This window comes from Bufo gargarizans, chromosome 2 (assembly GCF_014858855.1).
Source record: "Bufo gargarizans isolate SCDJY-AF-19 chromosome 2, ASM1485885v1, whole genome shotgun sequence".
Classification (NCBI taxonomy): domain Eukaryota; kingdom Metazoa; phylum Chordata; class Amphibia; order Anura; family Bufonidae; genus Bufo; species Bufo gargarizans.
The window spans coordinates 189,997,609-190,023,439 of record NC_058081.1 but is presented as its reverse complement, the minus strand read 5'-3'; the positions used below and the strand labels follow the sequence as shown (position 1 = coordinate 190,023,439).

At 43.4% G+C, this 25,831-nt stretch overlaps 1 protein-coding gene across 1 annotated transcript in view; it reads right to left on the bottom strand.

Annotated features, from left to right (window-relative positions):
• Positions 1-2,697: 2,697 nt before the first annotated feature.
• The window catches only part of SNX1 (sorting nexin 1), a 56,007-nt gene continuing 32,873 nt past the window's right edge, over positions 2,698-25,831 (bottom strand). Inside the window, exons 10-15 of the mRNA XM_044279791.1 lie at positions 21,954-22,047; positions 17,492-17,697; positions 14,298-14,441; positions 8,429-8,509; positions 7,605-7,676; positions 2,698-3,357 (exon numbers count right to left, since the gene is read on the bottom strand). Coding sequence (XP_044135726.1) covers positions 3,307-3,357; positions 7,605-7,676; positions 8,429-8,509; positions 14,298-14,441; positions 17,492-17,697; positions 21,954-22,047 — 648 coding nt within the window. The 3' untranslated portion in view covers positions 2,698-3,306. The remainder of the gene's footprint in view (positions 3,358-7,604; positions 7,677-8,428; positions 8,510-14,297; positions 14,442-17,491; positions 17,698-21,953; positions 22,048-25,831) is intronic.

Below are 25,831 nucleotides of genomic sequence, written 5' to 3'. Positions count from 1 at the left end.
TGAGTGCAGGACAATAGCACCACGGGCGGCCCAACGTGCACAGCATCATTGCAATCTATGATGCTGTGTGCTCCCGTGCACATGATCAATGCCGCTCCGGGATATATGGCCCGCATGTCTCGGAGGGCATATAGTTGTGTGCAAGAGACCTTACTTTGTGGGCAGCCTCGCCGTCCGCTCTCCTTTATTTTGTGGGCTCCATTCTAGAGATAGGTGCAGGTCCTAGAGGTGGGACACGCACATATCAGACACTGGTGGTATATCCTAGCAATATGCCACAAATGTTTATATGGGAATAAGCCTTTAATAAGTTTGTCCTCATTGTATTTGTTTAGTTTTAGATTACACCACGCAACAACAACAAAAAACTTTTCGTCTGCTACTGGGCAAAAACCATTTGTCCTATACTAAATCGAGTGTGCGAATTACAAATCTGAAGTCAGAATTGTTGTAACACGTCATGAAATTTTGCTATGTATAAGTATGCCTAAATGAATTAAGCACTTGGAAAGCATTGAATAATTTTGAACAGAACAAGTTTTACTCCAACAATTATATGATCTACATCAAAGTTTGCGTAGTAAACAGTGTATGAAAATTTAATGGAATAACAAAATTTCAAAAAAAGTCTTGTTTTCAGTTTAAACATCTTACTTGAGCATGGCCCAGTACTGTTAAAAGTGCTTCGGGCATCTGCTTTTGTGAACAGTCACATTTTCCCGTTGCTAAAAACCAGCAGTAGTCCCCCATTATGCTGTGATTCCAGCAGCCTTGATACCTGTTCTCCATTGTAGAAATATCTTTATGGAACCGCCATGTTCGTCACTTACGTGTCCCAAATTGGGTGGGAAAAAGTCAAGATGGGAATGTAAGAAATGCACTTTCAATGACATTCAAAGCCAAGTTGTTCATATGCTGTAAGCATGTTATCTACTAATTCAGTATAGTTTGCAGCTCGTCTTTTCCCAAGGAAGTTCTGCACTACTAGCACAAATGCATCCTATTCTTGCGCTGATCATAAGCAGTGTATTTGCCACATATGTAGAAGAAATTGTCTGGATCGTTAACACATTTGCGTTTAACCATCTTAAGTTTCAAAACTGATAGCACTATAACAGATCACTTTATCAAAATCTGTCCAGCTTGCCTTATATACTTACTGCTGACATCAGTCTTAGTGCGTCTGAACAGGTCTGGACACGTCCATTGGAATATCTCGAATATAATGCATTAATATTATAAATGAATAGGCTTTGCATTAAGGACCTCCGCCATACATGTACGGTGGAAGTCCAGTCCCCAAACATGGCGCCCACTCGCACGCGGGCGCCATAGCCACCAGTTTTCTGCTATTTTAAATAGCAGGGACCCGCACACTTCTGCTCCGGTAACAGCGTTCCCTGGCTGAGATCGGGGAACCTGTTATATTGATCTAATAGGCTGAAGCCTCAAGCAGGCTTAAGTGCCTATTAGATGACTATACCAATACAGGCCACTAGGTGGCAGCACTGTATTGGTATAGTGTAAATGAAGTTTTCAATGGTGTCTATATAGACATCAATGAACACAATAGACAATCTAATAATTGCCAGTTATTGTCACCCAAGGTGACTTAAAAAATAAAGTAAAATAAAGTTTTTGCAAATATAAAAAAACGAAAAAGTTCAAATTACCCCCCTTTCCTTAAAATAAAAACACTTATAACAATAAAAAATAAAAAAACATCATAGGCATCGACGCGTGCAAAAATGCTCATACTATAAAAATTTTACAATATTAATGGCATACAACTAATGGCCATTTTTTGTCTCTTCAACTACCCAATCATTTTTTTTTATAAAAAGTGATCAAAAAGTCGCACACAATTCAAATTGGTATCACTGAAAAGAACAGATCGTCCCGCAAAAAAATAAAAAATCACACAGCCCCATACACACAACTACAAAAAAGTTATAGGGGTCAGAATATGGTTATAAAAAATGTTTCAGTATTAAAAACGCAAGAAAAATCATACAAGTGTGGTATCGTTGTAACCGAACTGACCTGGAAAATGAAGATAACAGGTCAATTTTACCGCATAGTGTACAGTGTAAAAAATAAATAAAAATAACCTTTATCAGAATTGTGTTTTTTCCCAATTCTGCCCTATTTGGATTTTTTTTCCCCGCTACCCTATACGTGATATGCAACCATAAATGGTGCCATTAGAAAGTACAACTTGTCCTGCAAAAAATAATAAGGCTATGTGAATGGAAAAATAAAAAAAAGTTAGGACTATGGGAAGGCGGGGAGTGAAAAACGAAAACGCAAAAATTGAAAATCTAGACGTGTCAGGCAAATTCCGAGTTCATATTTGGATTCAGCGCGCTCATTTTAGTATAAATCACATGTTTTTCTCCCAGTAGCAAAATCATTGTTGCGCGGTGTTATATTTATACACAGAGTCCTGGAATTAAAGGGCTACAAGTAAAGTTACGTCATACTGATTCTTTTCTCACAATCTACTCAGCTCCCCCTGCTCTATAAACATGCTGACCACAGATCAGACTGAACATGACAGGATCCCTTTAAGAACACACAACCCCATGCATATATAGAACCATGCAAGATTCAAAACCGTTGCAAGGCACCCCCTTAGTTTCATGTGATGCTTCCATGTCTACACCCCGCCACCCTAAACACATGGGAATACACAAGGACATTTTCATTATTTTATTGAATAACTGTGTGGTTCTTGGAGAATAGAAACACTCCATTCTTTGTGTCTGTGTCACAGCCAAAAAAATATATATTAATAAACCCTCCCAAGATATTCCCACTAGTTTAAATGTTTTTATTCTTTTTCCTTTTTTTCACAGAAAGCCCTAAATTATGAATTTGTATAGTTAATAAGAAAATATATGTGGAAGTTAAATGAAAAATATACACAAGAAATGTTAACAGATGAAGGCGTGTCCTTAAGTGCTGGGACGTAACTGTCCTCATCTAGGATAACTCGTGCCCGTCAGACCAGCCTTCAGTAATAGCTAATGTCTTCTGGCTGACGAGGCAGCGAGAGGAAATGCTGAATACGTGTCCATACATGAGGCACTAGGCTGGAAAAGTAAAGATCCATCAACGCTCTGCACAGCAATGCGTAACAGACCTGACTCAGCACAGATGGAATTAGCTGATGGCATCCAGTAGATGTAGAAGCAAATTGAGATTGTGATTCTAGGGTCTCTAAAAGGCAAGAGGTAATTTATATTTTTTAAAATGGCAAAGGAAACGTAGCATAGTTCGGGCTGTAATTCTGTTCCACGGCAGTTAGGAAATAACCTTTGCTTCTGGTAGAAATGCCTCCCAGTACTTGGCGAGCTAGAATAGAGAAGAATGTAAGATTATGTGGACTGGCAAAACAAAACCAAAAAGTAGGTATGATGCAGTAGGTGTCACACACAAGCTTCTAGACAGACGCATGGCATCAACATAATAATAAGGGATGAGATATTATCAGGAGGTGGAATAAACTAACCACAACCTAAGGACTCATGCAAATGGCCTTTGCGTGCATTGGGGACCGCAATTGGCGGTCCCCAATATACGGGTAACTTCTGTGCGTATTCCGCAGACATGCAGACGGTGCAGAGGCACAGAGAGAAACCCCACGGTTCTGCGTCTCCGTTCCCCACCGCACCTTCCGGATTGCGGACCCATTCAAGCTGTTTGCAGGCCGCAATACGGGTACGGCCGGGCAATGACCATTTGCATAAGCCCTAAGGCTGGATTTAACGGATTTTATCACCTGCTGTTCATCCGCAAACCATGGCTGATTAATTGGACACTGGCAGCTCCAAGCACTTCCACGTGTAATCTGAGGAAATCTCGGACTGCACCATGGGCACAGGATAGTCAGAACTGAACATGGTCCAAGTAAAAACTGAAATGTGTTGAGAACGCCAGGACTACCCACTGGACGTCTTCTATCCTTGCAACTGGGGTGGACGCCTAGATTATGGTGAAGTGTAACACGATACTGGGATATTACTAATGAACGGGTTATGGTGGAAACAGAGGTAGTTGTTTCTCAAGATGTGTGGAGGAGGAAAATGAGCTGACATTGTGGTGCGGTGCGGGTTAGGGAGGGGGGGGGTTACACTCTTCTAAGTTTGTACTTTGTGTATTGATGTGCCCAAGTTGGGTCTTTACTTGTTTATGTCAATGTATATTTGATATATGTCTATCTGTACGAATTGAATTTTTTAAATAAAAATAACTTGATTAAAAAAAATAATGAAATGTGTATGACCCCCCCATTGATGGGGTCTGTGTGCTGTCCGAATCTAGTCTGTGCAGACTCTTGAGAGCACATGGATGGGAAAAGGAGACTTAAAATTTTTTAATAAATCAACAATGAAGAAGAATGTGGTATCAACTTGTTTCCAGTTCTGCTTTCTGTATCTTCATTAGGTAACCAGTTTTTTTTCTATAGTTACAATTTCCACATCCTGATGCTTATATAGCACCAACATATTCTACAGTGCAGTACAAAGATTACAATTACATTGGTCCCTAATAAGACTCGCACTCTAATTTCCATGTCACTTTAAAGGGGTTGTCCGGGTTCAGAGCTGAACCCGGACATACCCTTATTTTCACCCCGGCAGCCCTCCTGAGCCTGGCATCGGAGCATCTCATGCTCCGATGCGCTCCCGTGCCCTGCGCTAGATCGCGCAGGGCACAGGCTCTTGTGTTTTACAATAACACACTGCCGGGCGGTAACTTCCGCCCAGCAGTGTGTTCGGTGACGTCACCGGCTCTGAGGGGCGGGCTTTAGCTCTGCCCTAGCCGTTTTACTGGCTAGGGCAGAGCCAAATCCCGCCCATCAGTGCCGGTGACGTCACCGGGCTGCCTGTCAGCCCCATAGAGAGCCCGGTATGTCACCGGAACTCAGAAAAATGCCTTTGCCCTGCGCGATTTAGCGCAGGGCAAAGGAGAGCATCGGAGCATGAACTGCTCCGATGCTCATGTCAGGGGGGCTGCCGGGGTGAAAATGGAGGGATGTCCAGGTTCAGCTCTGAACCTGGACAACCCCTTTAAGGGTAAATGCACATGTTTAGGATTTACCGGTATGTGCAGACAATCCGCACTGAAATCCGCAGGTGTTCGCAGGGAAATCTGTGCGGCCAATCCGCATCAATTGATGTGGATTTGAGTTCGGATTTGCATGCGGATTTTACTCCCCCCTTGAAGTGAATGGAGAAAATCGGGTCAGGAAAAAAAGGAAATAAATTGACATGCTGCGGATTTAAAAATCCGCACCGTAGGTCAAAATCTGTGCAGAAAAAAAATCTTGTGCATGAGAATTTCAAATTCTCATAGAATACAATGTACATGACCTACGGTGTGGATTTTCGGCACACAAATCCGTGCGGAAAATCTGCACTCAATCCTGATCGTGTGCATTTACTCTTTCACATACACACACTCAGGGCAACTTACTAGAAAGGCAGTTAGCCCACCAGTAAAACCTTTCTTCTATTTCTCTCTTGGTATTCAGTCCTCAAAGGGACTCTTCCATCAAATATGTATCACATACTGTATTAACAACCTATATGTGAATAGTCTATGTATTTTTTTTTTTTTTATGGAAAAAAATACCAAAACAAACAAACAGGTTTATGTTTGTCTGGATATACATTTTAAGTCACTCCAGGCTATGTACACCTTTGGGGGGAAAACATTTTAAGATGGCATTTTATTCATTTTGGGCTAAAATAAATTTAATTGGTCTTTATTAAACATACTGAGCCGTTCTGTCACAAAGTTTTTCTAGTACTTTCACTTTGTGCAGGTCATCTAATAAACCTTACCTCTAAATTACTAAAAGGTGATAAACACTCACTTAGGGCTCTTTCACACCTGCGTTATTGTCTTCCGGCATAGAGTTCCGTCGTCGGGGCTCTATGCCGGAAGAATCCTGATCAGTTTTATCCTAATGCATTCTGAATGGAGTGAAATCCGTTCAGGATGTCTTCAGTTCCGGAACGGAAAGTTTTTTGGCCGGAGAAAATACCGCAGCATGCTGCACTTTTTGCTCCGGCCAAAAAAACTGAAGACTTGCCGCAAGGCCGGATCCGGAATGAATGCCCATTGAAAGGCATTGATCCGGATCCGGCCTTAAGCTAAACGTAGTTTCGGCGCATTACCGGATCCGACGTTTAGCTTTTTCTCAATGGTTACCATGGCTGCCGGGAAGCTAAAGTCCTGGCAGCCATGGTAAAGTGTAGTGGGGAGCGGGGGAGCAGCATACTTACCATCCATGCGGCTCCCGGGGCGCTCCAGAGTGACGTCAGGGCGCCTCAGGCGCATGGATGACGTGATCGCATGGCACGTCATCCATGCGCATGGGGCGCTCTGACGTCACTCTGGAGCGCCCCGGGAGCCGCACGGATGGTAAGTTTACCGCTCCCCCGCTCCTACTATGGCAACCAGGATTTTAATAGCGTCCTGGCTGCCATAACACTGAAAGCATTTTGAAGACTGATCCGTCTTCAAATGCTTTCAGTACACTTGCGTTTTCCGGATCCGGCGTGTAATTCCGGCAAGTGGAGTACACGCCGGATCCAGACAACGCAAGTGTGAAAGAGGCCTTAAGCCAGATTCTTTATCAGTATGATAAAAATTGAGCTATAATGAGTGATTATAAAGGTCACCAAAGACCAGAGATAAGGAGCCTGGAACACAGAGCAAATTCAGATCCTGCTACTAGAGAAACTCAAGGCAGCACAAAGACAGCGGTTAATTTTTTATTTTTTTTATAAAGACCATCTGAAAAAAAGATTTTAACTCAAAATGAGTACAATGCAATAAAATGCAAAAATAAAAATTGAACCCCCAAAGGTGTGCATAGTCTTTAAGTATGTCAATTACAGCATCACTAATCAATGTAATGCTTGTTTGTGGGATCCTTTATCTATCAGGAGAACAGCACAACTGTCATCCAAATTCTATACCTACTGTAATGTAGATTACCTTATGGATAACATCTCCCCTTATAGCAACAGTAAAAATGCGTTTTCTATGAATACCCCTTTCTGGAGGAAAATGTCCCTTTAATATTAACCTGATTATATATAAGTAAGTATTCATATAGAATCACATAGCAGTCTAAGGCTACTTTCACACTAGCGTTAATATTTTCCGGTATTAAGATCCGTCATACCAAAAAAATGCTTCCGTTTTGTCCCCATTCATTGCCAATGGGGTCAAAACGTAACTGAACATAACAGAATGCTCCAAAATGCATTCTGTTTCGTTCTCATACCAGAGAGGACAGCGCAGCATACTTTCCGTTCTTGGATGCGGAATAGAAAACGGATCTGTCCTCCATTGACTTTAAATGGAGTTCATGACGGATCCGTCTTGGGTATGTTAAAGATAATACAACCGGATCCGTTCATAAGGGATGCAGACGGTTGTATTATCAGTACCAGAAGCGTTTTTTCGGAACCCTGCCGGATACAGCAAAAGCGCTAATGTGAAAGTAGCTAAGTGCAATACAATAGTATTATTATACCATAGTGTAATTAGTACAATATAGTAAAGTATGAGGCAGGACTTACTTTGTGCTGTGAATTCAAGAGTGTTTCCAAGTATTTCACTATGTGACTTTTAAAATCCTTGGATTTCTCCTTCTAGAAAATGAATAAACAGGTTAATTGCATGGTCTCTACTACTTCTTTGCTTTAGGTTTAAAGACTCCAGCTTTTAGTGCTTAAATCAGCGAGATATCAAAAGGTTTTGATCAATAAGGGTCAGAGTGTTGAGACCTTGCCAATCGCTGGAATGAGGAGAGAGAAGGACTCGCATATCATGCGCTCTCTCCCCGAGTCCCCGCTGCAGGAAACAAAGCGAGACGGACTAAAAAAGTTTTCTGCAAACGCCGTAACCCTTTAATCTATCGATATGACAATTTTATCTGCTGGGAAAACCTTTGCTGTTTGAACCCCAGAAATTGTAAATCAAGGACACTATCCTCTAAAATTTGTTATAAAAATAAGTATTCTACATACCCCAAATACAAAATCTGCAAAAGAATTCTTATTTCAGTGGGCAAGAATTTGTCATGGCTAATGTTTGTTTGCAAAACATAAGCAAGAAAGAAGATACACCACATGGCAGAAAACGGTGATTTAAAAGGAAGCTATAAAAATATACAAGCGTAGTCACTGCACGACTTTGGAGCTACCCTTCCTTCTCCAGTATACAGGACTATTCTGCGCTTGTTTATTGAGCAGAAGTAGGAGTCACCAAGAAATGCATTCAATCTTCATTGCATCAGCTTATCCGTCTGGGGCCGATTTGTGTCATGTAGTGTGTTACAGACTGCAGTGACACATCATCCTTCGTATGATGCACAGGTATGTATCGTTTCACCAATATGTACCTCAAATCTTGTGACTTCCTTTCGAACAGTCACAGAAATCCTTTCAAAATCCCTCTCGTACTGTGTGACCCTGGACTCCCACTAAGAGAAAACGGAATATAGACATCTGTTATTCAGCACAATTTTTACACCATTTCTAATACAATGAACTTTAAACAGAGCATTTGTTTTATTAGATCAGATTGTCCTAGATGACAAGACTGTTAATTGCTTGTGTATGGATATAAAAAGTGATCGGCAGCACACAACCCAAGCCGAGGGAAGCATCCTCTGAAATATAACATTGAAGGCGTTTTCCATGTACACACACAAATGTACACCAGCATTGAACCTTACCGCACTATGCAAGGCAGATAATGCAGTTCTGAGGGTATTTGGACTCCTCCAGCGCAGTTGCGATCTGTTACAAGACTCCATTGCAGTGGATACTAATGAAGCTGGATAGGAGTTGGCGGAGGGGCACTCTTCCAGCACTTAGACTTTTACTAAAGAAACTATTTAACAGGTGTTCATCGGGATTTGAACCTCAGACCTTAACTACTAGTAAGTTATAACATGTGTCGTTTCCTGTCAATCGATGCTGAAAATTGCAAAACCAGAATACCTCTAAGTGCAGACTCCATCATTCAGAGCCCCAAATGATCCAGTAGAAGAGGACACTGCAGCGCTCCAATCCCCTAAAGTGGAACTTTTACCACACACCAGATTGGAGTGCTGTGGTTACCTCTTATAATGTGCGCTGATATACCCATCACCACTCCCGCCAAGTCTGTTGTAGTAAATACGTGTATTCTTCAAGAAATAATTCTGCAGTGTTTTTCTTTTTTAGAATTGGGTGTTAACAGGTGGGGGGTGTGTCCTGCACAGTCTGATACTAACCAGTGTTAGTCTACTTTCACATCTGCACTTTCCCTTTCCGCTATTGAGATCCGTCATAGGATCTCAATAGCGGGGGAAAACTCTTCCGGTTTGTGACTATTCATTGTCAATGGGGACAAAATTAAACTGAACGAAACAGAATGCATTTCATTTTGTTTGGTTGCGTCCCCATCGCAGACAAAATAACACTGCAAGCAGCGTTCTCTCCATGATGTGGCGCGGAGCAAGACGGATCCGTCCTGACACACAACGCAAGTCAATGGTGGCAGATTCGTTTTCTCAGACACAAAAGAAAATGGATCTGCCCCCCATTGACTGACAATGGTTTTAGTGACGGATCCATCTTGGCTATTTTAGAGATAATACGACCGGATGTTGTATTACGAAGCTTTTTTTTTTTTTGCTGATCCATGACGGATCCAGCAAAAACACTGGTGTGAAAGTAGCCTTTAAAGTTCGATACTTCAAGCGCACTGACAAGAGGAATGGCAACACCCAGCCAGAATAATAGGAACCGATCAACACAGAGTAAAGATGCTCCAGACTTGTTATTTCATGAGGCACACAAGAATTTACTAAAACATAGACGTCATGAGTGGTCATTCCAGGCATCATCACACATCTTCTGCAGCTGTATCCACAAGCATTAATGTCTCACAGATGCAGGCTCCAACCTGCCCTGATGTTTTTGAAGAAAAAAAAAAAGTAGTAAATGAAAGTGATCAGTGTGCGAGCATCCAGCTCTTCAGGACCAGGACCCCTATATTCTAGAGATGGGTCTCAGTGATTGGGACTTTTATGGCCCATCCTAAGGATATAGCTTACATGTTTAAAATGGGAATACTCTTTTAACGGGAACATGTCATCAGAAAATGACCTATTGTCACTAAGCCTAATAGGTGCCACATCACTTTACTGCGGTCATCTGCTTATCTATACACAGAGGTGGGGGGAGGATTAGAGTGACACAAGACAGGATCCACCATTCACAATAGGCGATTGTCACATCTTATCTATTCTTTCCTTGTACAATGACCTCTGCACAGAACATGCCTAGATAACTCTATATCTGTAAAGAATAAATCAAGGCAACTGGACGTAGTGTAGATTTCTTGAAAACGTTTCACTCGTTCTAGATAACTCTCCCATAGAATTCAATAGGGTCCCCTCCTGACCATTGTGTCTACCGATCATGGGACTGCCGTAAAGCAATTTTCTTAACGCTGTTAAAGGGGATATCCAGTCCCTATAATCACCCCCAGAATGCCTGGGCCCCTCCTCTAGAGAATACATACCTGCTTCCTGGCAACTGCATCTCTGCACGACCACCGCTGCATCTCCTCGTCGTTTGGATCAACATATCCGGCAATGGGGGGATGCAGCCAATACCAGGCTGGTCGCAGTCGCGGCCTGGTATTGGATTGCAACCCCGCCCCCCCGCACCCATCGCCAGATGTTTTGATCCGCGCAATAGGGTGATACAGTGGTGGCCGTGCAGGGATCCAGAGGGACGTGGGTGCCAGGAAGCAGTTAAGCATGCTCCAGAAGAGGCGCCCGGGCATTCTGGGGGTCATCATAGGGATTGGATAACCCCCTTTAAAGAAGAGCTCAGGCAAAATGGCCTCCCCCACAATCATGTTCAGAAATAGAATTAAAAAAAATCTGTAATTAGAAAATAAAAGGAGATGCGTTTTCATCTGGTTTTAACTGGCAGATAAAATTTTGGTGACACATTTCCTTTAACAATGGTTTTAAAGTGAAATATGATATTAAGAATATGGATTTCATTTTTACTTTATATTTAACTATTACAATTAAAAAAAAAACATTTTTCACCATGCCATAATCCAGGGCTGGCCAACCTGAGGCTCTCCAGCTGTTGTAAAACTACAACTCCCACCATGCTTTGCTGTAGGCAGTCTGGGCATGCTGGGAGTTGTAGTTTTGCAACAGCTGGAGAGCCTCAGGTTGGCCATCCCTGCTAATCTATACTACTGCATTGTAACAATGCACCCATGGCATGTCCATGCATTTCAATGACCTATTGGCTAAATATTCGTCCTTAAATTACACTCCATGGAGTTGGAAGAATTAAATGAAACACATAATATGCCTGTCAGCACTAGTGTAAGGAGTCCGTTACAACTTTACCACCTTTTAAGGATTTAAAGTGTGTTTAGCCTGGAGGAATTCCAGGGTCCGAGACATTCTAGGAGATGTAATTACACACCTCATGAAAATATATTTTACTCTGGTTTAGGCTACATTTGAATGAGCTACTAAAATTGTCCAAGTACTTTCCATATCTGAAATCACTTGGTTTCTGGACTGTAGCACTGGGGCTATAAACCTGCTTTCAGTCACTTTAGGCTACTTTCACACTAGCGTTTCTATTTTCCCGTATTGAGATCAGTCATAGGGTCTCAATACTGGAAAAAACAATCCTGTTTTGTCCTCATTCATTGTCAATGGGAACAAAACGTTACTGAACAGAACAGAATGCACCAAAATGCATTCCGTTCCATTCTCATACGGAGCAAGACGGATCCACCATGACCCACAATGCAAGTCAATGAGGACGGAGCTGTTTAACTCTGACACGATAGAAAACGGATCCGTCCCCCATTGACTTTCAATGGAGTTCATGACGGATCCGTCTTGGGTATGTTAAAGATAATACAACCGGATCCAATAATAACAGATGCAGATGGTTGCATTATCAGTACCCTGCCGGATCCAGCAAAAACGCTAGTGTGAAAGTAGCCTAAGTTGTGTGGGGTTTAATGTTCTTACACGATTTATGAGGATGATAGGTGTTTACATATAATTTAGTGGCTACGTGGACAGAATGGGGCAGTGGAATCTGTCACCATGTGCGAGTAGTAAACTAATCAGCGCCTCTGTTGCTGAGAAATCAAGCCTTTTGTTTTATGCAAATGAGCGGTTTGATGCAAAAAAGGTGTCACTGTTGCACTGAAAGCTCCACTCACAATCGCTGCTGCCCCCAGCTGTAAGGGGCAATGTAATATCACCTGGCCCTGTGTTCTTGTGTGCGAATCAGAGCTTTGGGAATCGGCACACGTGCAGTACGGTCCGGATTCTTGCAAGGGAGTCGTCTGTGGTACACAGCTCTGAGAAGCACCAGAGCTCAAACTATCCCTGCCATGAGAGAGCGGCGTCTCACAACATTTTAAAGATGATGGCAGGGATAGTTTGAGCTGCAGCACTGCGATCTGCAGACGCAGTGCGTACCAGCTCATATGACAGGGGTAGTATCGATATAGGTAGCAGCAATCAGCATAGAATATAGCATAACCTTGGGTAGGATTAATCACTTCAAATAGTGACTAGTACAATATATAGGTCGATCTGCTCAGTGAGTGATAGTTTAAATAATCTTGACTGTTTGGTGCCAGAAGACACCAGCAGACAATTGTATTTACAGTTCTACGCCAGGTGGCAAGTCTAACAAATCAGTCAGTAATTATATTAGACAACTATATACCACTCATAGAAGGATATAATTATATCCCCCACTCTGATAGTATATGGTGACAGTGAGTCACATACGCCTACCTCCTGTTAAATATCCCTCCATATGTATTTTTAAAGCTCTCAACAGAGTCCTTTTTTTTTTTTTTTTTTGACCACAAAAAAAGACCACAAACAGGAATTTATAGTCTTAGGACTATTGAACTATATCCTTTCAGGTGCGCTCATTTGGCTGCCATTTCTGCCTGCGTGGAGTGTTGAGGTCAGTCTGTTCTGTCTTGTGGACGTTTCACCCTTCTGCTCTGTCGGGTCTGTCTACGTTTGTCTTGCCAAGTTTTGCCCTTTGCTGCTGACCCAAGGGGTCCTACCATCTACACCTCGGTATGTTCCGCCTGGTTCTGTATCGTTTGTCTTCAGGCCCTATACCTTGCCTTGTATCTGTATTGCCTAGCAGAGCTCATCTGCGTCTGATCTATGTTCCTGTTTTTGTCTGCCTGGCAGTCCTTACTGCTTCTGGTGTTCCGTTCATGTCTGCATTCGCAAGAGGGTTCCTGTGTTCCGCGGAGTGGGAATGCCCATATGCCCTTTCTCTGTCTATGTGCAGCTCTGCCTGGGGCCGCTTAGCTTCTATTGCTTACGGCGCAGGTAACTGCTTCTGCCTCGTTTCCGTTCTGCCTGCCTGTCTGTGGACTCAATGTACTGTCTGTACCTTGTCTGGTATCTGTGCCGCCTGATCCTACTGCCACTGACACGGTTTACGCTCTAGATTTGCCCCTGGCAACAACCTACGGCCCAAGCCTATCCTCGCCATCTGAGGCTCTAGGGAAGACCAGGTAGCTGCTTAGTTACGCCCTTCCAGAGTATTGCGGTTATTGCTTGTCAGTGGCGCAGTTGATCCGTTTCAGTACATTGAGGTATTTTGTTATAGTCATTGTCACGTGTCTTGGTTCCTTTGTAATAAATGATGTGGTCCTTGGCCTGTTTTCCTTGTATCCTGCTCGCCTGAGGTCTCAGGGGTCCCCCTGGGGACACCCGGCACGTGACATAGGGCATGCATCAGTTTCCCACTTTTCTATGCTAAAATGCTTGCATTAGTAAATTGATCAAATTCCCACAATGTTTATGTTATGACACATGTACATAAATTTATTTTTTTTTTTTAAACAAACCATAAAAACAAACCATAAAAGTAGGTAGTAGATCATGTTTTTAAAAGGTTTTATGAAGTATGTTTTCATTTTCATATTACTCCTCATTATTCCAAAACCGTGATTTATCCTAGTGTTTGGTAGAAGCATTACACCCCAACAAATTCTCATGGCTGTAAGTCACTACACTGTGTATGCTTCGCCATTTACATGTGCACAGCATGGAATTCCAGCAGCAAGATTTTGCGTATATACAGTATACATAAAATGCACTTGAAAGATCTTATACATCCATACATTAAAAAAAGTTGTTTACTTTATAAATTACAGTCCACGATCACCTCACTCACTTCAGAGATTTCATCCTTTGCCTGCTGCAATTTGTCTGGCTTGTTGGCCCACAACAGACGTGCTTCAATCTCCCTCTTTTTCTGTAGTGTTAACTGGGCATCCTGCCAGCGCTGCCAGGTCTTCATACGCTGGTCAAACGCACCCTATAGTGGACACAATGAATTAATGAGGCAAAGTCGGTACTGCGGTAATGAGTCTGTCAATCTGTATGTTGCACGAATACGAGGAGAACATGCTATAAACAATTCTGAGTAACGACTCAAATTTGCAGAAAGAATTGAGTAACTTAAAATTTTACTTAAAGGGTCTCTGAGATTTCATAAAACTTTTGCTATGTCAGGCATACCAAAAGTTTTGTTTGGTGGGAATCTGAGCGCTGCAACCCCCACCGATTACTAGAAAGAGGAGAGAGAAGCGCTGGAATATGGCGCTCCCTCTCTATCTGCACAGTAGGCAGAGCATTGCTTATAATAAGGACATATACCATCTTGACAGTTGATATTCCAGCCTTTCTAAACCTTGCGCTGTGTGATAGCACAGCAGGGACACATATCTGGCATGCTGTGGTCTGCTTTGCCAGCTGCTTATCTTCCTTCTAGCAGTGAACTTCATCAGGGTTTGTCCAATTCAAAGACAGTAAATAACTAAAAAGCTTAAAAACTAAAGAAGCAAGGGGGAAAATAATAATAAATTAACAGACATGACACATTGGCACATCCTGTACTAAGATATGCCACTTAAATCTTAGTGTCTACAGAGTACTGCGAGTTACAGTATGCCGCTCAAAAGAGTACATGGCACCAAATAATGGACATGCTGGGTATTTTTTTTCTCCTCTGCCACTGTGAGAGTTCACTAGAGCTGTGATTCTCTTAGGAGAAAGGACCTTTGATGACATCATCACCATGTGACCAGTAACATATCGATATTACTGGTCACATGGCTATGAGGTAATCAAAGGTCCTTTCTATCAGCAGTGTTGCTGCAGGAGAAGTTTGCCATAAATTGTGGAGCTTTTTTGTGTGAAGATTACATCAGGAAAAGGTGACAGGGGTTATGCTATTATACTGTAAGCTACTGTATAGTGTGGGGTGCTGTATACTGTGGGATACTGTATACTGGGGTGCTATACTGTATGCTATAGGATGCTATAATGCTTACAGTGGGGCGTTATATACTGTGGGGTGCTATACTATATATTGCATACTGTGGGGTACTGTATACTATAGGGTGCTATACTGCATACTGTGGGGTGCTGTATACTATAGGGTGCCATATGCTATGTATTGCATACTGTGGGGTACTGTATACTATAGGGTACTGTATACTGGGCAGTGTTATATACTGTGGGGTATTACACTGTATACGGCAGAGATTTGCACGCTATACACTATGAGGTGCTGGGGGGGTGGGGTGTTATACGATAGATTTGCTGAATTGACAGTCTGACCTAGAGAAATGAAGGGTACTATGTTTTCCTAAATAAAAACTGGCACCCCTACGGCTGATCGCCCCCAATTTACATTTATCGCACAATCTGTAATAATGAATCCACTCCATATCATTAAAATTCCTCCGACCACTGAACACCGGCGAGCTATCGTAGTGTATTATTATGCGTTCACTCCTGCACCAGGGATGTGGTTCTGTGCACCATCACCGCTCGTCCCTCTATTGCTTCCTTTACATTGATTATATGGTTTAGGGTCAGCACTGACGATACCAGTCCTCTAAAATCGCTTTATATGCTGCCCCCAAAATGTTTGCCAGATCCCTGGCATCCTCAGGGGTAATGGGCAACGAACACTATATACAGTGAGGGACAGAAGTATTTGAACACCCTGCAATTTTGAAAAGTTCTCCCACTTTATTTAGCACAGTTTTTATTTTTTTACGGTGTCCATCTAAGGGGTTAGAGGTCATGTGATGTTTATAGAGCCGGTCGATATGGACGCTGTGATACCCAATATGTCTACTTTTCTTCCCTCCCTCTATTTTTTTTTTACTTTATTTGGGGGAAAACTTTTTGGGGTCTAATCCTTTACAATGCATTCCAATACTTCTGTATTGGAATGCATTGGCTGTATGAGTAATACTGTGTGTATTTCTCATAGAGCTTCCTGCCTGTGAGATCCAGGGGGCTGGAGCTCACAGGCTCGTCACCGGAAGGCAGCCCCGATGTCTAAGGAAGGCATCGCTGCGCTGCCTTCCATGCCATGGGGTCCCCCCTACAGCCGCCGCCACATAAGGGGGAAGGGGCACGGGGGAAGGGGGGGTCACGGGACCCCCCGCGCATTTAGCCAAGGTGCCTGCTCAATGATTTGAGCAGGCACCGGGTTCCGATCACCGCCCGCCGAGCAGCGGTGATCGGAAATACACATGACGTACTGGTACGTCATGTGTCCGGAACATGTTAAAAAAAAAATACTTTATTTTTTTATTTTACACTTTGTGTCCCCCATAAGGACATACAAGACCTCCGGGGGACATTTAAATAAACTTTTTTTTTTTTTCCACTATTGATTTCTCCTGTAACTGACATAGTAGCCCCAGTTACAGGGGAAATACAGCCCCCAGAGAGGCTCTACAGCACTATACAGCCTCAGTGCAGGGCTGATCGAGGTCTATGGAAGACCAGACAGCTCCTGCACTCTCCCGGCCCCTGGCGGTCACATGACCACCGGGCCGGGACAGGAAGCGCATATCGATTCCTGATCTGTATACATAGCGCTCGTTGACTGCCGGGTATACAGCAATCTAGAAGGCAGGGACACCTGGGAACTGTCCCTACCTTCTCTCTGGATTGCCCTGCTGTCACAGTCAGTGGGCCACCCGCTCGGCCGCTGCACGATTAGCGTGCAGCTGTCATCTCTGAATGGACGTTTCAGAACGTCCATTCAGAGTTAAACATCCACCTATAGGACATTTATATCCTACGGGCGGATGTGAAATGGTTTTAAAAATACACTCTCTGTGGGAGAGGGGAGGGTCATTTTTGAGTTTGTGGTGATCATGCATTCCAAAATGTACCTGTGCAACAGCTTACCAAAGACATAAAATGGTCCTAGCATCCATACTGGTGTGCACCCCATAACAGTGAAGGGGAAATAAAATTTAAAATTGAGGCAAAATATCGACCAAAGACTTTGAGTGATGAGGCACGTAGATTCTTTGGTCAGTTATGTCCACTCACCCTGACTGCAGACAGGATACGGATATAGTCGGCCAAAAGCTCAGCCAGAAGGTAAAAATCACTGTTAGCCTGTTCCTGGTGTAGTTGCTCTATCTTCTCTTCTACTTCAGCTAGCTGGGACAGTGCCCGGGAAAGTGCGGTGTTATCCTCTGAGCTCCCTAGCATAGCCAGGCTTTTGGCAAATTGGGCAGTATTCACAGCGAGTTCTGCAAAAAGAGGCATCGATACACATGACTAATGTGAACCTCCCCTCTCTGCCCTGTATACAGCTGATTATTCTTTCCTGAAATATTGTTAACAGCATTTAAAGATATACTTTACAGCAGCCATCATGGGCCAAAAACAAAATAGACAGGAACTGACCTCGCGGGAAAAAAAAAAAAAGTGGACAGCACTTCTAGTGCCCCCCCCTAAGGGGGATTTGGTCCAACTCATCCCTAAAGACCCCAAAAAAATGAAAACAAAGCAAGGGATAGACCCAGCACTCCAATTGTCTTGCAACATCTACGCAGCTGAAATAAAGGAAAAACGCTTTTTGTAAGACACACATTGATGAAAGGACTTCTGAAAAGTTATTTGTACAGGCTGTGAAACAGCGCCAATTATATATGGCCAGTGCCGAAATTGCAGGATTTTCAGACTTGTTTAAAATAGTCACAGCAGCCATCATGGGCCAAAAACAAAATAGACAGGAACTGACCTCGCGGGAAAAAAAAAAAAAGTGGACAGCACTTCTAGTGCCCCCCCCTAAGGGGGATTTGGTCCAACTCATCCCTAAAGACCCCAAAAAAATGAAAACAAAGCAAGGGATAGACCCAGCACTCCAATTGTCTTGCAACATCTACGCAGCTGAAATAAAGGAAAAACGCTTTTTGTAAGACACACATTGATGAAAGGACTTCTGAAAAGTTATTTGTACAGGCTGTGAAACAGCGCCAATTATATAATCTAGTGGCCAGTGCCGAAATTGCAGGATTTTCAGACTTGTTTAAAATAGTCACATGGAAAACAATAAACATCACCAAAAATTATTTAAAAATCCGTTTAACGTAAAACTTACTTTAACCACTTCAGCCCCGCTAGCTGAAACCCCCTTCATGACCAGAGCACTTTTTACACTTCGGCACTACACTACTTTCACCGTTTATTGCTCGGTCATGCAACTTACCACCCAAATGAATTTTACCTCCTTTTCTTCTCACTAATAGAGCTTTCATTTGGTGGTATTTTATTGCTGCTGACATTTTTACTTTTTTGTTATTAATCAAAATGTAACGATTTTTTTGCAAAAAAATGACATTTTTCACTTTCAGCTGTAAAATTTTGCAAAAAAAACGACATCCATATATAAATTTTTCGCCAAATTTATTGTTCTACATGTCTTTGATAAAAAAAAAATGTTTGGGCAAAAAAAAAAAAATGGTTTGGGTAAAAGTTATAGCGTTTACACACTATGGTACAAAAATGTGAATTTCCGCTTTTTGAAACGGCTCCGATTTTCTGAGCACCTGTCATGATTCCTGAGGATCTACAATGCCCAAACAGTAGAAAAAACCCACAAATGTCCCCATTTCGGAAAGTAGACACCCTAAGGTATTCGCTGATGGGCATAGTGAGTTCATAGAACTTTTTATTTTTTGTCACAAGTTAGCGGAAAATTATTATTTTTTTTTTCTCTTTTTTCCTTACAAAGTCTCATATTCCACTAACTTGCGACAAAAAATAAAAAATTCTAGGAACTCGCCATGCCCCTCACGGAATACCTTGGGGTGTCTTCTTTCCAAAATGGGGTCACTTGTGGCGTAGTTATACTGCCCTGGCAATTTAGGGGCCCAAATGTGTAAGAAGTACCTTGCAATCAAAATGTGTAAAAAATGGCCTGCGAAATCCGAAAGGTGCACTTTGGAATATGTGCCCCTTTGCCCACCTTGGCTGCAAAAAAGTGTCATACATCTGGTATCGCCGTACTCAGGAGAAGTTGGGGAATGTGTTTTGGGGTGTCATTTTACATATACCCATGCTGGGTGAGAGAAATATCTTGGCAAAAGATAACTTTTCCCATTTTTTTTATACAAAGTTGGCATTTGACCAAGATATTTTTCTCACCCAGCATGGGTATATGTAAAATGACACCCCAAAACACATTGCCCAACTTCTCCTGAGTACAGGCGATACCAGATGTGTGACACTTTTTTGCAGCCTAGATGCGCAAAGGGCCCAAATTCCTTTTAGGAGGGCATTTTTAGACATTTGGATCCCAGACTTCTTCTCACACTTTCGGGCCCCTAAAAAGCCAGGGCAGTATAAATACCCCACATGTGACCCCACTTTGGAAAGAAGACACCCCAAGGTATTCAATGAGGGGCCTGGCGAGTTCATAGAAATTTTTTTTTTTTTGCATAAGTTAGCGGAATATTGATTTTTTTTGTTTTTTTCTCACAAAGTCTCACTTTCATGGACTCAATATGCCCCTCACGGAATACCTTGGGGTGTCTTCTTTCCGAAATGGGGTCACATGTGGGGTATTTATACTGCCCTGGCTTTTTAGGGGCCCTAAAGCGTGAGAAGAAGTCTGGAATATAAATGTCTAAAAATGTTTACGCATTTGGATTCCGTGAGGGGTATGGTGAGTTCATGTGAGATTTTATTTTTTGACACAAGTTAATGGAATATGAGACTTTGTAAGAAAAAACAAAAACAAACAAAAAATTTCCGCTAACTTGGGCCAAAAAAAAATGTCTGAATGGAGCCTTACAGGGGGAGTGATCAATGACAGGGGGGTGATCAATGACAGGGGGGTGACCACCCATATAGACTCCCTGATCACCCCCCTGTCACTGATCACCCCCCTGGTATGGCTCCATTCAGACGTCCGTATGATTTTTACGGATCCATGGATCGGATCCGCAAAACACATGCGGACGTCTGAATGGAGCCTTACAGGGGGGGTTATCAATGACAGGGGGTGATCAGGGTGATCACCCCCCTGTCACTGATCACCCCCCCTGTAAGGCTCCATTCAGACGTCCGTATGATTTTTTACGGATCCACGGATACATGGATCGGATCCGCAAAACACATGCGGACGTCTGAATGGAGCCTTACAGGGGGGGGGGGGGGGGGGGGGTGATCAATGACAGAGGGGTGATCACCCATACAGACTCCCTGATCACCCCCCTGTAAGGCTCCATTCAGACGTCCGTATGATTTTTTACGGATCCACGGATACATGGATCGGATCCACAAAACACATGCGGACGTCTGATCACCCCCCTGTAAGGCTCCATTCAGACGTCCGTATGATTTTTTACGGATCCACGGATACATGGATCGGATCCGCAAAACACATGCGGACGTCTGAATGGAGCCTTACAGGGGGTGATCAATGACAGGGGGGTGATCAGGGAGTCTATATGGGGTGATCAACCCCCTGTCATTGATCACCCCCCTGTAAGGCTCCATTCAGACGTCCGCATGTGTTTTGCGGATCCGATCCATGTATCCGTGGATCCGTAAAAATCATACGGACGTCTGAATGGAGCCTTACAGGGGGGTGATCAATGACAGAGGGGTGATCAATGACAGGGAAGTGATCAGGAAGTCTATATGCGTGATCACCCACTTGTCATTGATCACCCCCCTGTAAGGCTCCATTCAGACGTCCGTATGCGTTTTGCGGATCCGATCCATGTATCAGTGGATCCGTAAAAATCATGCGGATGTCTGAATGGAGCCTTACAGGGGGGTGATCAATGACAGAGGGGTGATCAATGACAGGGAAGTGATCAGGAAGTCTATATGCGTGATCACCCACTTGTCATTGATCACCCCCCTGTAAGGCTCCATTCAGACGTCCGTATGCGTTTTGCGGATCCGATCCATGTATCCGTGGATCCGTAAAAATCATACGGACGTCTGAACGGAGCCTGACAGGGGGGTGATCAATGACAGGGGGGTGATCAGGGAGTTTATATGGGGTGATCATGGGTGATCAGGGGTTTATAAGGGGTTAATAAGTGACAGGGGGGGGGGGGGGGTGTAGTGTAGTGTGGTGTTTGGTGCGACTGTACTGAGCTACCTGAGTCCTCTGGTGGTCGATCCTAACAAAAGGGACCACCAGAGGACCAGGTAGCAGGTATATTAGACGCTGTTATCAAAACAGCGTCTAATATACCTGTTAGGGGTTAAAAAAAAAATCAGATCTCCAGCCTGCCAGCGAACGATCGCCGCTGGCATGTTGGAGATCCACTCGCTTACCTTCCGTTCCTGTGTGCGCGCGTTCACAGGAAATCTCGCGTCTCGCGAGATGACGCATATATGCGTCGCTGAGCGCAGGGCTGCCACCTCCGGACCGCACATCTGCGTTGGGCGGTCCGGAGGTGGTTAAACAATGGCTTGTTTTCTGAGGACATTCCCTTTAAAGGCATCAACCACACAATGATTCACAAGTGCAATCAAGTACCTTTCCTGTGGTTTACTAGCGTCTCCACCACAGCGTGAAGTTTACGAAGATGTTGTTCTTCACATTCCACCTCTTGTAACTTGTCTTCAAACCACTAAACAGAATAAAGCAGAATGTGGAACCTTAATGGTGTATTCTGGTAATTTGACATTTCCCTATCCACAGGACAGTGGATAACAATTATCTAACAAACACATAGTGCAACAGCACTCTACAAACCAAAGGTAGAGTACAAAAGTATATTACATTGTAAATGCTATGCTAATAACTTAGATGCTTAGCAAATACATTTTGTACAAAATCATTTGAGCCCGTCTGCCGCACGCCAAGGCGATCTCTATAAGACGGGTCCTAACACTAAAGCTCACCTGTTGGGTGCCATAACAGCGACCATGAAATCCAGGAAATGCAGGTCCCACATGCATGCTGGGCCCCTGTTGATCCATATCTGGGAGGAGCCAAAATGGCCTTTATAGAATCCAGGGACTATAAATACCAGCATGCATGTTGAGCAGACTATATACTCATGCTAATTAAAATCAGCCTGTGAGGCAGAAGAGGCCAAGGGAGTGCACGACCCAGCATATAGGAGTCAGCCACTACTCCTATATATAAAACTAGAAACACAAAGGGGGGGGGGGGGGGGGTCAGCACATCCCAATGCGCAGGTGCACGTCGCAATGTGGCTGCAAATATCTATCTAACAAACACATAGTGCAACATCACTCTACAAACCAAAGGTAAAGTACAAAAGTATATTACATTGTAAATGCTATGCTAATAACTTAGAGATGCTTATTAAATACATTTTGTACAAAATAATTTGAGCCAGTCTTCCGCACGCCAAGGCGATCTCTATAAGACGGGTCCTAACACTAAAGCTCACCTGTTGAGTGCCATAACAGCGACCATGAAATCCAGGAAATGCAGGTCCCACATGCATGCTGGGCCCCTGTTGATCCATATCTATGTGTTTGTTAGATATATATTTGCACCTGCGCATTGGGATGTGCTGACCCCCCCTTTTGTGTTTCTAGTATTATATATAGGAGTAGTAGCTGACTCATATGCTGGGTCGTGCACTCCCTTGGCCTCTTGTGCCTCACAGGCTGATTTTAATTAGCACGAGTACAGTATTTTTCGCTTTATAAGACGCACCTGTTTATAAGACGCACCTAGGTTTTTGAGGAGGAAAATGAGAAAAACATTTTTTTTTAACCAAGGTGTGATTTTGGTGGGTTTTGAACTAATGGTGGTCTTTGGATGACACTGTTATGGAGGGGGATCTGTGGATGACTCACTGTTATGAGGTATCTGTGGATGACACTTATGTGATTATACCCCCATCATCCTAAGAACACACTGATGTACTGTACATTGGTGTATTTTCAAGGATGTGGGGAGTTGTAGTCAAATTAAATATAAACACTATCCAGGGTTCTGTAATTGGCATGTGTTTATATTAAATATGACTATAACCCCCCTCATCCATAGGAATAAACCACATACCAATTACAGAACAGTCCCTGGACAGTGCTTATATTAATTATGACTATAACCCCCCTTATCCATAGGAGTCCACTCATATACCGCAGTACCTGGGTGGATACCTATGGATGGGGGGGGGGGTTGTAGTCATATATGACACATTTACAGTAAATTTTATATTGCCCTGAGCTCCACTCTCCCGGGGACTGGGTACACAAAACCGCTGTACACAGCAGGAGCAGAGCTGGTACAACAGAAAATTGGAAGGAAGCTGATGGAGGTGAGGGCAGCACCACTGCGCTCACCACTAATCAGCAGGACTAAAGAAGTGCAGGCTGGCGGCAGCAGAGCGCATTCATTGAAGCTGCCAGCCCACCCAACGGTTTACTGTAATATCTCTTCAACTTCATTCACCATCTCCTGGTACAGAGATTTCAGAGACTTCCTCTTCTGTTTTACCTCTTCTACCTCTTGAACCAGTAATTCTTGGCTTGTCTCCTGCCTTTTGACAATGTCCGCTTCTTGTATGAATTCAGGAAGGAAGCTCAGGACTTGCTGCTGGCTGCACAGCATCTTCTGCTTTCTGCGTCGCTCCATGGAATCATCCACCAGGACTTTGGCTGGGATCTTGCCATCACCTTCTTCTTTACACAGCACGTCCAGACAAGTAGTTCGGGAGCAGGAAGCAGTGACAGGATGGCGGAGGGCTTTTGGATTCCCTCTCGAACCGCTCTTGTCTGGACGTGCGGCGTAAAGAAGGTTATGGCAACAGCCAGTCCTGGTGGATGATTCCATGGAGCGACGCAGAAAGCAGAAGATGCTGTGCAGCTAGCTGCAAGTCCTGCACTTCTTTCCTGCATTCATACAAGAAGCGGACATTGTCAAAAGGGAGGAGACAAGCCCAGAGTTACTGATTCAAGAGGTAGAAGAGGTAAAACATAAGTATAAGTCTCTGAAATCTCCGTACCAGGAGAAAATTCAGTTCAGTTTACTATATTAGCGGGCGGGCTGGCAGCAGCGGCGCACAGTAAGTGAAGCCGCCAGCCCGCCCATCCCTGGTGCAGTCTTGTCAAGGAAGCGCAGGCTAGCGGCAGAAGCCTTTAGTGAAGCCGCCAGCTCGCCCAACAGTTCAATGGCAGGCTCAGGAGCGGTTAGTGAGAGCTCCTGAGCCACCTAATTTTCGTTCTATTCGTTTTATAAGATGCAGTGACTTTTCACCTCCACCTTGGAGGGGAAAAAAGTGCGTCTTATAAAACGAAAAATACGGTATATAGTCTGCTCAACATGCATGCTGGTATTTATAGTCCCTGGATTCCATGAAGGCCATTTTGGCTCCACAAAGATATGGATCAACAGGGGCCCAGCATGCATGTGGGACCTGCATTTCCTGGATTTGATGGTCGCTGTTATGGCACCCAACAGGTGAGCTTTAGTGTTAGGACCCTTGGCGTGCGGCAGATGGGCTCAAATGATTTTGTACAAAATGTATTTGCCAAGCATCTCTAAGTTATTAGCATAGCATTTACAATGTAATATACTTTTGTACTCTACCTTTGGTTTGTAGAGTGCTGTTGCACTATGTGTTTGTTAGATAGATATTTGCAGCCACATTGCGACGTGCACCTGCGCATTGGGATGTGCTGACCCCCACCCCCTTTTGTGTTTCTAGTGGATAACAATTAGCTATTAGTTTTCAAAACGTTTGGAACCACGCAGGGCAAATCGAACATGTGCACTGCCCAGTGGTAAGACCCCAACAATCTAAGGCCTCTTACACACAAACGTATTTTCATTCCGGGGCCACTCAGGTTTTTTTGTGGACCGTATCGGGAACCATTGGGTCTACAAAAAAAAAAAAAAAAAAGAAGGTACTCCGTGTGCATTCCGTTTCCGTATTTCCATTCTGCCAAAAAATAGAACATGCCCTATTATTGTCTGCATTACGGACAAGGGTAGGACTGTTCTAATTTGGGGCCAGCTGTTCCATTCCGGAAAATAAGGAATGCACATCCGTATTTTTTGCGGACAGCAGAATACATACAGTTGTGTGGAAGAGGCCTAATAGTTATGCCCTATGCTGTGGATAGGGGATAACGTCAACTTATTGGAATATCCCTTTAAGACAAGAGCAACGTACAAAATACATAAGACCAAACCAATATACCCATTTTAGCAATTACTATGGTAAAACAAAATCAGGTTTTTCATTCGATGCACCCAAATATCCAGTATACTGTTTAATACAAGGACTACACAGCACTTTGGAGGGAACATTACATGGAATGTGGATAACTAAAATGTTATTCACGGGAGGCAAAAAAGATGCATGGCGCTAGCTAGTAAAATAACAATGACATTGTAAGATATTGGACGAGATATAGGTTATTTAA